This window comes from Malus domestica, chromosome 13 (genome assembly GCF_042453785.1).
Source record: "Malus domestica chromosome 13, GDT2T_hap1".
Classification (NCBI taxonomy): Eukaryota; Viridiplantae; Streptophyta; class Magnoliopsida; order Rosales; family Rosaceae; genus Malus; species Malus domestica.
The window spans coordinates 42,578,730-42,591,341 of NC_091673.1; the positions used below are offsets into that span (position 1 = coordinate 42,578,730).

General features: G+C 41.7%; 1 protein-coding gene across 1 annotated transcript; it reads left to right on the forward strand.

Annotated features, from left to right (window-relative positions):
- Positions 1–6,331: 6,331 nt before the first annotated feature.
- Positions 6,332–9,123, forward strand: LOC114820492 (chalcone synthase). Its single transcript, XM_029091251.2, has 2 exons — positions 6,332–6,669; positions 7,891–9,123. Exons 1-2 carry the CDS (start codon positions 6,492–6,494, stop codon positions 8,880–8,882), a joined length of 1,170 nt encoding a protein of 389 aa, XP_028947084.1. The 5' UTR covers positions 6,332–6,491; the 3' UTR covers positions 8,883–9,123.
- The last annotated feature ends 3,489 nt before the right edge of the window (positions 9,124–12,612 follow it).

Below are 12,612 nucleotides of genomic sequence, written 5' to 3' on the forward strand. Positions count from 1 at the left end.
GGACGATTTCCGCCTCGGCAGGCGTAAAACACCTTAAGTATGGCAGGCTAAAACCTCGCTTATAGAGTTGATCATTGATGATCAGGTAGCGGGTAGACTTGTATCGAATTTGCTTAGCCTGGACTTTATCATTTGGGAGGGTGCCATGAGCAAGGAAATTATAGATCGGGGTGATCCAACTATCCCCCCGTTGTAAGTTACATACTTCTGCGGCCATGGTGCTTGGTGTTGCCAACAGTTCGACATGAATTTTTCTTCCAATCTTGTCTTCCACAGCTGAGGCGAGGCGAGCCAGGGCGTCTGCATGACTGTTTGCCGCTCGAGGAACTTGGGTGATCTGGTAGTGGAAGTGCTTGAGCAAAAGTTGTGTTTGCGCAAGATATGCTGCCATGGAGCTGTCCTTAGCATCAAAGTTGTTGGTAACCTGGTTGACCACTAATTGGGAGTCACTGAAAATATCAATTTGTTTAACCCCGAGGTGTTTGGCCAAACGTAATCCTGCTAGAAGGGCTTCATACTCGGCCTCATTGTTTGATGCCTTGAATTTGAAACGAAGAGCATACTCCATTGCTACTTTGTCGGGCGTAGTCAAGACTAGTCCCGCTCCACAGCCCTGTTGGTTGGATGAGCCATCAACATACAGACTCCATGCTGAGGTCGTTGATTCTACTTTCTGAGCTTCCGATGGTAATGAAGCTACTGCTTCAGGTGTAGAAGCAATGTCAACAGGATATGTGAAGTCGGCGATGAAATCTGCTACTGCTTGGCCCTTCTCAGCTGGCTTTGGTTGGTAGGAGATGTCAAACTCACCCAACGCTATTGCCCATTTGATCATTCGCCCTGAAGTGTCAGGACTTTGGAGTATCTGTCGAAGAGGATAATTGGTAAGCACGATGATGGAGTGCGCTTGGAAGTAAGGGCGGAGTTTTCGAGCAGACATGACCAATGCCAGAGCCAATTTCTCAATGTTAGAGTACCGTGTCTCCGCATCTTGTAAGGCTTTGCTAGCGTAGTAGACAGGTCGCTCAATATTCCCATCCTTTCGAATGAGAACGGAACTTACGGCTGAAGCTGATACCGATAGGTAGATAATGAGAATGTCTCCTACCTCGGGCTTGGAGAGTAGAGGGGCTTTACTCATGTACTCCTTGAGGTTTTTGAATGCCTCGGCACATTCATCAGTCCATGTAATGTACTTCCTACTTCCCTTAAGTGCTTTAAAAAAGGGAGCACATTTGTCTGTGGCCTTAGAAATGAACCTGGTTAAGGCTGCCACCTTGCCAGTAAGGCTCTGGATGTCCTTTGAAGTTACCGGTTCCTTCATGTCGAGGATTGCTTTGATCTTCTCGGGATTAGCTTCAATGCCTCGTTGGCTAATCATGAAACCTACGAATTTGCCAGAGCCTACGCCGAAGGCACATTTGTTGGGGTTTAACCTCATTCGATACCTCTTCAAAATAGTGAAAGTTTCATATAGGTTGGTGATGTGTTGGTCAGCATGTTTGCTCTTGACTAACATGTCATCAACGTAAACTTCCATGCTCTTCCCAATCTGCTCGGCGAACATTGAGTTGACTAGTCTCTGATAAGTCGCTCCTGCATTCTTTAGGCCGAAAGGCATGACTTTGTAGCAGTATAGTCCTCTGTCGGTAGTGAAGGCTGTGTGTTCTTGATCCGAAGGGTTCATGAGGATTTGGTTGTATCCTGAGTAAGCATCCATGAAGCTCAGGAGTTCACACCCGGCCGTAGAGTCTATAAGTCTGTCAATAAGAGGAAGAGGGAAGCTATCTTTCGGACACCCTTTGTTTAGGTCGGTGTAGTCAACACACATTCTCCACAAGACCTTTTGAAGCAAAAGACTTTCTTTGGTCGGATTTTTCTTAACAAGGACCACATTTGCTACCCATGTCGGGTAATTGACTTCGCGGACAAAGCCTATGCCTTTGAGTTTTTCAACTTCTGCTTTCATTGCCTCGTATCGTTCAGCGTCATAAGATCTTCGCTTCTGTCTCACCGGCTTGATCTTGGGGTCAATACTCAAACGATGACAGATGACATCGGGAGAGATGCCTGGCATGTCCTCGTATGACCAGGCGAAGACTTCAGTGTTCTCTTTCAAAAAAGATATCAATGCTAACCGAAGGGGTGGTGACAATGTGGTGCCAATCTTCACCATGCGATCTGGATAATCTCTTGAGATAGGTACCTTCTCCAACTCTTCAGCAGGTTGGGCTTGCTGGGTGAAAGAGTCATCTCGAGGATCATCGGGTTGATTGTTGCTATCAGGAAGATCCAAGTTCGCTTCATCTAGGCTGGTCTTTGTGACTTGGTCATGTACAGACAGGGTTTCCTTGGGTCCGGGCAAGTGTTGTTGCTTAACTGAAGTGTTGTAACATGATCGTGCACTAAGCTGATCTCCTCTGATGTAGCCGTTGCCATGGGGGGTTGGAAATTTCATCAACAGCATATGCGTGGATACCATAGCCTTGAGATCATTGATGCCTGTGCGCCCAAAGATGACATTGTATGCCGTTGGGCAGTCAACCACTAGGAAGTTAGTGGTAATGGTAGCCGTGTAAGGGCCTGTACCAATAGTAAAGGGTAAATGTATGCTCCCTAAGGGTTGCACGATATCACCGGAGAAGCTTATCAGAGGAGAAATCGAGCGATCGAGCAAGTGTTCAGCTACACTGAGTGCCCTGAAAGCTTCGGCAAACATGATATTGTCCGAAGCCCCTGTGTCTACGAGGATTCGTCGAACATCAAAGTTGGCTATGTGAGCCTCCACGATCAATGGGTCGTTATGAGGGTAGATGATGCCTCTTTCTTCCTCAGGGTAGAAACATATCGGATCCCAGTTAGGCTTTTGATACTTCCCTCCCCTGATGTCTTCCACGTGAAACACTTGGTGACCAGGCCTCAGACTTCGTTCACTGTTTTTCATGGCCCTATTGGAAGATTCAGATATGGGTGTGCCGCCGCTTATGGAATATATGACATTCACCTGGCGTTGGTTACGGTTATCCCTTTGAGGGTGAAGAAGGAATTGATCAATTTTTCCTTCTCGTGCCAAAGCTTCAATACGATCACGGAGGATGATACATTTCTCGCTATCATGGCCGTTATGCTCATGGTAGCAACAAAACGTGCCCGCGTTATTCGGGGGCGTGTAATCTGGGTGCCTCGGCTTTGGCTTTGGTATCAGGTGAGCTATGCTGGGGTAAATGGCCGCGCATGTGGCATTCAAGGGCGTGTATGTCTCATACCTTGGGGTAGGGGGTATCTTGACGCGGGTTTGACCCACTGCATTGACTGCCTGGGGGCGAGCGTTATTGTGGCGATACCCTTGGTTATCGGGATAGTGTCCCTTACTCTTTTTACTGAAATGAGAGTGGTGAGGATGGAAATCCTTCCTCTTGCCTTGAAATTGATATGTCTGTTGATTCGGCGAAGCATTATGCAAGGCATGGGGAGGTGCCACTGCTGTTTGGAAAGTCGAGGTCTTCTCATTTAGGTGAGTCTGGCTTCCACCTCCCACTTGTTGATAAAGGATGGTTGTAGGGGGTTTCTCCTGATATGTCTTTGCCTCGGCGGAGGCATGGTTATAAGCCTGCGCCATCACCTCAGAGTAAGTCTTCCAAGTATTGGCATTGATCATGTATTTAAAGAAACAATCACGTAGGCCTGCCGTGAAGGCTTTGAGGGCAGTCTTGTCGTCTGCCTCGGCACACCGGGAGTATTCATGGCTGAAGCGACCAGCATACATACGTAATGACTCGTCTGGCTTCTGGCGGATAGTGTATAGGTCATCTGCAGAGTGCAAGCGATCGGTTTGGAAAATGTGTTGGGAAACAAATAGTTTCCTCAATTCCTCAAATGAGTCTACCGTCTCAGGTGTAAGACGACAATACCAATTTAGAGCTCCGCCAGAGAGGGTGGAGGGGAAGAGAAGACATCGCTCTTCGTCGGTGTGCATCCGGTATGCCATGGTGGACTCAAAGAGGTTAAGGTGCTCAATCGGGTCCTCTTTTCCAGTATAAAGTTGCAAGCCAAGCTTTTGCTTTGTCTTTGCTTGAAGGGGGGTGTTGAGGATCCTCCTTGTAAGAGGGCCAGGCCTGGGTTGGTTCCAGTCAGGTATTTCAGCCTGACGTTCAGCCTTCAACTTGTTTACTTCCTCAATAAGTTGTAGGACAAGGGGGTCTTGAGCGGAGTTATGTGCCACTGGAGCTTTCTTTCGTAAATCTCCATCTCCTCTTGGAATTAGGAAGGTTTGATCAAGGGCATGTGATTTTTCCCTGGACTCGTTGTACTGGCTTCCAGGGTATGTCTGTCGGAACACCTCTGAGTCCCCTGTACCCTCATGTCTCTCTAGGACTTGTTGCCCCTTCCCCAAATTGGTGGCCGGCTCGGGCCGTGGCAGGGGACCGAGTCTCTCAGAAATCCTTGGGTCATTGATCTTTGAGCTTATATGGATGGAATTCTCTCGACGTTGCTTCAGGAAATCCCGACAATCGCGAAAGACGGCTTTCGATCCTTCTGCCCCTTCAGCAAAGAGGTGTCTCCCTCCACTTCTCATGGTTCGGGTCGAAGCAACTGGGTTAAGAGAAGCCTCATGTTGATTATCAAGTCGAGGGGTAATCTGTTCCCTATCAGGGATATCTATGTCGAATGCATGTGACCCTCCATGTTGGAGGGCACCCAGTTGATGGTTGACTTCCACGGGGGCAACAAGCTCGCGTGTCTGAGCTTGCCTAGCTTCGTGGAGTGTCTCGAAGAGCTTCTCATATTGCTCCTGGAGGACCTCATTCCTCATTGCTATCTTGTTGTTCTGAGCTTCCAACTCATCGACTTTAGCTTGAAGAAGAACTCGTTTTCCTTCCTTCTTTCGTTGTTTCGCACTATGTGCAAGGGGGGTGTCATTCTGTGTGCTGTGGCTTCCTTCGCTTCCCATGTTGGAGAGGGATGCCTGATCAAAAGAAAGTGTACGAATGATAGAAACCAGCTTGACACAGCTGAAGAGAGTAGGAATAAGTGTCGTTTCCCACAGACGGCGCCAAATGTTGATGCACAAAATCAGCGAAGACTTTGGTACAACAGAAAGTGTCAGGTTTTGTGACCTTCGCTTGGTTGCTTGGTTGCTTCAGTCACTAGTGAGGATAAGTACGTAAATGAATAGAGACAGAGAAGCAAACACAGGATGTACGTGGTTCACCCAGATTGGCTACGTCCACGGAGTAGAGGAGTTCTTATTAGTAGTGAAGGGCTTACACAAGTAGAAAGGATCAAGCTCTCAATTTAGTGAGTTCTTGTGAATGATTTAACACAAAATGGCATTCAGCAATATTGTGGGGGAATGACCCCTATTTATAGAAAAACTTGTAGCTTTGTCACATTGACATGTGTCATGTTATGATTGGTTCTTGATGTTGACACGTGCTGCGCTCTGATTGGCTTCTAATCTTGACACGTGTCGAGTAGTGATTGGCCTCCTGGTCGGAGGGGAACTCTTCTGGGTCCTTGACAGTATAGCGTTGGCCGGTGCTCGGTAGTTTCAGGATTGGTCAAGTATGGTACAAACATATGCAAATGTCCTCCAACCCATGCATACTCGGATTATGATCATAATCTTGTAAAAATTTGCTTTTAGCTAGCGAGCAAACGAGGGCGAGCTAATTATATATACTCATCCATCCAGTTTGGTTAGATGATGGTCCAGTTTGGAGGTACGAGTTAATTTTTTTCTATCTCATCACATCTACGTATAGTTATGTTTGGATGAGTAATTTGTAAGTACTAAGAAATGTCAACTAAATATAGCTAACGAATAGAGTTTTAATGTGATCTTCAGGATTTAATTTTTTGTAACCATAAATATTTTTATCCTTCTAATTTGAGTTATCTAACTAATTAATTATTGTGTGTCACTCTGCCCACCACGTACGCTACCACCCCAAAATTGTTATTACGTTCATTTCCCACTTCCAAATTATTGGTGACACTCTTTTTTAAAAACGAATTGTATCCGTCCGATAGAAAAACAACACGAGAGAAAAATACAATCCGTCGGTTTTGAGTTTCCAGCATACATGCACCACCCATTTATCACCGCCCTCCGTTGAAGGTACAAAAAATTAAATTTCCAAGCAAAGATGTGAATTTTTTCCTGCCCTTTGTCTGGTAGGTAAGACGAGAGAACGGACACATTCCAAATCATGCAGAAGTTTGTAGGCAATGCACACCACACAAAATGCACGTGCCAGCAAGCCCCCTACCCCTAAGGTGGTTGAGGGTTACTAAAAATAAACTGGTCAGGCACGTGATCCTCAACTACCCTCTCCTCTTTTACGTGTTATATAAATATAACTTCTCTTAACATTTTGTCACACCCTTCCCTGATATCTTACTTACCATTGCAATTTACAACATCTGTAACTCCTCACCACAACTAGCTCCTTAGTCTCTCCTTGATCTTTCTTGACGACCCGATAAAAATGGTGACTGTCCAGGAAGTTCGCAAGGCTCAACGGGCTGAGGGTCCGGCCACAGTATTCGCCATTGGGACAGCAACTCCTCCCAATTGTGTGGACCAAGCCACATACCCCGACTATTACTTTCGTATCACCAACAGTGAGCACAAGGCTGAGCTCAAAGAAAAATTCCAGCGCATGTGTATGTACCATATTTTTTTTGTTCTTATTTCTCTTTGAATAATTATTTGATTTGTTCATCGTTTACCATTTGTTGTTTAATTCCAGAAAATGGGATGCCACGCATGAATTTTACATATCTGCTATATATGCTTTCGCTATGTATTTTTGGAAGGTGTTTGATAAACATTCTCTCTTTATCTTGCATAGGATATAGTTTAACGTTTATTCATGATATCATTGTATTTGTAAATAATGAAGAACTACGAATATAGCCACACAGAAAAAAAATTGAAACTAATGCTCATGGCTTTTCTCTCACTGTAAACTACTATCCAAAGAGGGGGCAACTGTGTTAATATAAGCACAAAACACTGTCCTGATATAAAAAAAAAGTACAAAACACAATACATGAATTTTCGTAAACAGAATTTTTTTACAATATTTTGAAAGCAAATTTTTTTTTTTCTTCCTTAGAAAACTTAATATTTGTGATCGCAGTTGGCTTAAATTTTAAATTTTATTGTTATTAGATGAAGTACCACACACTAGGTGTGTGTAAATATAAAAAAATTTAAAAAGTAAAAACAATATATGAAAGAGAGAAGTTTGTGAGAAATGTGGAAGAGAGAGGGTGAGAGAAAACGGGGAAGATGTTTAAATTTTTTATTTTTTTTAAATAAAAAATTAGAGATATGTTATAATGACATGTGGGTGAATAAAGAAAAAAAAAGTAAAATTTGGTTTGGGCAAATTTACATTAATGCCCACGATTTTATTTTGTAATATAAGATCAAATTGTCTTTTCATTCTATTTTAATTGACAATTATTTTATTAATAAGTAGTTTAAATATTGTGTTCTTTGGTAGTTCTCTCTTTAATTATTTATTTTTCAAAAGGTATGCTTATATTATTGTTCATTAAACTTTAATGAAATTAATAGTATTTTCTGGTGAAATTAGAAGTAGCACGAAGAACCTAGTAACTCGAAAAGGAAACCACCAATTAAAAAGGGACAAAACTCCATGCTGTCTTGCAAAAAAGAAATATTTTTGCTCACCACCTTATTTATCACTACTTGACTGAGCAAAAATGCAATCCTACACAAAAGAACTTACCAGGAAACAATATTTTTATTTATTTTCCACGCATTAAAATAAAACTAAAAAGTCAAGAAAATTGGATCTTGATTATTTTTTTCTTTTCAAACAGTGAATCTTGAATAATATGTTAAATTTTCAGGTGACAAATCTATGATCAAGAAGCGTTACATGTACTTGACTGAGGAAATTCTAAAGGAGAATCCAAGTGTGTGCGAGTACATGGCACCATCACTTGATGCTCGGCAGGACATGGTGGTTGTTGAAGTCCCAAGGCTTGGCAAAGAGGCTGCCACCAAGGCCATCAAGGAATGGGGACAGCCCAAGTCCAAAATCACCCACTTGGTCTTTTGCACCACCAGCGGTGTCGACATGCCCGGCGCTGACTACCAGCTCACCAAGCTATTGGGCCTCCGCCCCTCTGTTAAGCGCCTCATGATGTACCAACAAGGTTGTTTCGCTGGAGGCACGGTTCTCCGTTTGGCCAAGGACTTGGCCGAAAACAACAAGGGTGCACGTGTTCTTGTTGTGTGCTCTGAGATCACCGCGGTCACCTTCCGTGGGCCTAGTGACACCCACCTTGACAGTCTTGTGGGTCAAGCCTTGTTTGGCGACGGTGCAGCGGCCGTCATCATTGGTGCCGACCCAGTGCCCGAAGTCGAGAAGCCCTTGTTTGAATTGGTCTCGGCGGCACAAACCATTCTCGCTGACAGTGATGGGGCTATCGACGGACATCTCCGTGAAGTAGGGCTTACGTTTCACCTTTTGAAGGACGTTCCCGGGCTTATTTCAAAGAACATCGAAAAGAGCCTTAACGAGGCCTTCAAGCCTATAGGCATTTCGGACTGGAACTCACTCTTCTGGATTGCACACCCAGGTGGCCCTGCTATTCTGGACCAAGTAGAGGCCAAGTTGGCGTTGAAGCCGGAGAAATTAGAAGCGACAAGGCAAGTGTTGTCAGATTACGGCAACATGTCGAGTGCGTGTGTCTTGTTTATTTTGGACGAGGTGAGGAGGAAGTCAGCTGAGAAAGGACTGGAGACAACTGGAGAAGGACTGGAATGGGGTGTGCTATTTGGATTTGGGCCTGGCCTCACGGTGGAGACCGTCGTGCTTCACAGCGTGGCTGCTTGAAGACACCAGTATCAATGTCGATTTATTTATCTGCTTCTAGTTCGTATATGTATTGTTTCCACCTTTTTCTGGTCAGTTTTTGGTTTTCTTATATTTTTTTAGTTTGAAAAGTGCGTGGGAGCCATGGGTAAACTTTGTTGCAAGGGCTGCGTTTACTATAACATTGATGGAAGAAAAAAAAAGGCCCTGATTGGGGAATGTAACGAGTTACATGTTGATGAATAATGCCATAATTTTCCAACTTTCAAGCGTTTCAAGTGACAAATATATTATCTATGGTAGCTACTCTTTGATATTTGATGTACTAATATCGCTTAGCTGCTTCTCCATTTCGTGAGAATTTGTTTATATTAACGTAGATCCATGTCCGACCTAGTTTCACTATTATTATTTTGAGAGAAGACTCTTTAATTGGGGTTGGATGGAACACTAGTTGATTAGTAACTGGGTCACTATTGAATGAGAAACCTTTTGGTACGTGACAGACTACCTCTTCCCCAACTTTCAAGCGTTTCAAGTGACAAATATATTATCTATGGTAGCTACTCTTTGATATTTGATGTACTAATATCGCTTAGCTGCTTCTCCATTTCGTGAGAATTTGTTTATATTAACGTAGATCCTTGTCCGACCTAGTTTCACTATTATTATTTTGAGAGAAGACTCTTTAATTGGGGTTGGATGGAACACTAGTTGATTAGTAACTGGGTCACTATTGAATGAGAAACCTTTTGGTACGTGACAGACTACCTCTTCCAAGTGATCAACTTTCTAGTGGTCGACTCTAGTGGTTAGCTTTTTAGTGGCCAACTCTTTAGTGGTCAACTCTGTACTGTGCGTCGAACTTCTATTTTCCAAATGAAAGTAGATCTTCAGAATATCAAAGCGGCAGATTCTATGACTCACTATTTGCTACAATTAAGGAAGCAAGGGACTATTTTTGTGACGCGCCCAACTCGGGGTCAGTAAAAAAATCGAATCTGAAAGATGAACTAAAAATTAAAAATAAACAAAAAGAATAGAAACTGAAACGAGGTGAGAAATAAATTCCATTTATACAAATAATCAAGAATTTTTTATAAGGCTAAAATAATTAAACACCACTTTTAGCCTCACATATTTAATTCAATTTCATTCCACTTACCCTCTTGATTGTCTAATTCATAAACCTGCATAACCAATGAGGGGTGAGCTTCAAAAGCTTATTAGGGACATAACCTTACCACAGTAAATTGACAATACTAAATTAAGTGTCATGGCATCATAAAATCAAGTATGAAATCATTATCAGTAACACTGCATGAATGCAATGCAACTTGACGTCATTTACCCAACCCATTAATTTCTATAATAATAAGCAGACTTGTATGTCTAATACAATGCTTTTTACCTCTGCAGTGGTGATTTGGTTGCTCAATTATACAAATTAACCTTGTAATTTAATCATCCCAATTTTTCCTTTTATTAATCTCCTTGCTTAACTCTTTGTAGCCAATCCCAAGTTACCTTATTAGGAAACTGGGTTGTGCAAGTGTCATTCTGTTAGTGGCACCCACTAATTAACAAGTTGTTAGCTGTGATATTTGGTTTGTTAATTAGTGATGTCAACTTAAGGAGATATTTTAGCTATATAGCTGGAAATGTATTGGATTGTAAAAGTTAGTTGTGAATAAGAAAGTTCTGTTGTTAATATCACTTGCATGACTCTAAGGTTGAATGCTTGGGTTTTATATCACACCATAGACCTGGGATCCATGGAAAATTCAACCCCACGTCCAGGCGCAAGTAAAAATAAAAATAAAACGAAAAACAAATTTCTCTTTATAAAAATAACTCCAAAAATTTTTTACAAGGTGTACAAAATAAATTAAAATCCTTAAATGTCTCCTCAATCACAACCTCAGCTCGTCTAGTACTTGTCTTGCCAAATAACTCATCTAAAAAATATAAAGATGATGGATGAGCAACAACCACTGCCACCTAGTGAGTAGAATATGTAATATGTCAGTCAAGTGATGCCGTTTTACACACGCTAGAAAATATGAGAATAATATCAAAGCTTAGCCACCTAATTTCATATCACATCATCCATTTACATGTTCATTATATCCTTCATAAATTGTAACTCACCATGTGACCCCTAATGGCCTTCCTGCCTTAATATCCCCTTGTACAGTTTACATTTATCCCTTGAACTAATGTAACACCAAAGTTCTCATATTCCATGAACATCTCAAGTAATTTCACATATAATATATATCACATCGTAAAATATTTACACAAAATCCAACATGTTTGACTTAAAATAGATAGATATTTGGAAATAGCTCAAAACTTTCACATCCCGGCCCGGGGCGAACCACTTCCCGGGCACGCTCCACCACCGTAGCACGATATTGTTCGCTTTGGGCCCTGACCATGCCCTTACTCTTGAAGGGAAAATTATGAGTTTTTCACATAAAGGGATTTCATAATGACTATCATGCATATACAAATCAAATTTTAATATACGAAAGCAGCGAAAGCATTTATAACAAATTATCAAAGCTATAGTCATGCAAATCCCCTTCAAGGTTCATAGGTTTATATATAATGCATCAAAACAATTTATAGAGAAGAACAAAGTGAAGGTTTAGTCTTATACCTCTTGATCTAGACTTGAGACCAAGGATGGACCACCTCCAAGCCCTTTGTTCCTTGAACTCCTTGAGCCTAGCTTCCCTCCTTGCCTCCTCCACTTTGATAGTATGAGTGCTCCTAGGTTCTCTTCAAGTTTCCAAAGTAGGAAACCTCTAAAGATCCTCACCCACTAGTGTAGTGAGAAGGATGAAGGAATAACCAAAAGGGTGAAAGATGTGTTAGTAAAAACACCCCTAAGGTGGCCGGCCTTTGTGTAGTTTTAGAGAGATATTTCTTTTGCCTCTTTGTTGTTTTAAACACACAAAAAATCCTAATGAACAATATCTCTATAAAGTTCCTTATATAGACAAAAGAAACCTAGCCAACAACTTGACTAAATATCTCACCCTTTCCACACCTAAAATGGCCGGCCCTTTAGTGTTTGGTTTGGGCTTTGGGCTTTTATTATTTCAAGTCATCCAATGCTTGAATAAAAGCCCAATGGGTTTAGGTCCAATGGGCCCAATTAAACCCGAACGTTTCTTTAAGCCCAAAACGATCTTTATCGCTTTTATGATTTCTTTAGACTTTCTAAATTAATCACAACACTTAATTAATCCAATTAATTATTTCCATCATCCATTAGTTACTCACTACAATAGTGTATTGGTGAACAATCTTTTAGGTTCTAATTAGCAAGGCAGTGAGGTGATTGGCATCAATCCAATTGATTATATTTAATTCAATCACTTAGTGAATTAAAACTTCATTTTAATTCACCTTTCTTCTTTGACGACTACATTTAATCATCTAGAAGAACTCACAAGCTATGAGTGATATCTAACCATATGTCATAGCTACCCAAGCTAATGCAGAAGTTTATTCGGAGAACCTATTCAGTTGGAATTACAATGTAATTCGATCCTTCTCTAAAACAATACTCTCAATCACATCATTAGGGTATGGATATATTATGTCAAACCCCTAATGTGATTATTCCTTCTTATATGATTCAATTGAGTCGTATAGGAACGCTTTCCTTTATTACGCTCGATACTTCGGCCGAAGATTCCCGAATCATATCTTAGAGTATTCTTCCTCTCTTATCGAT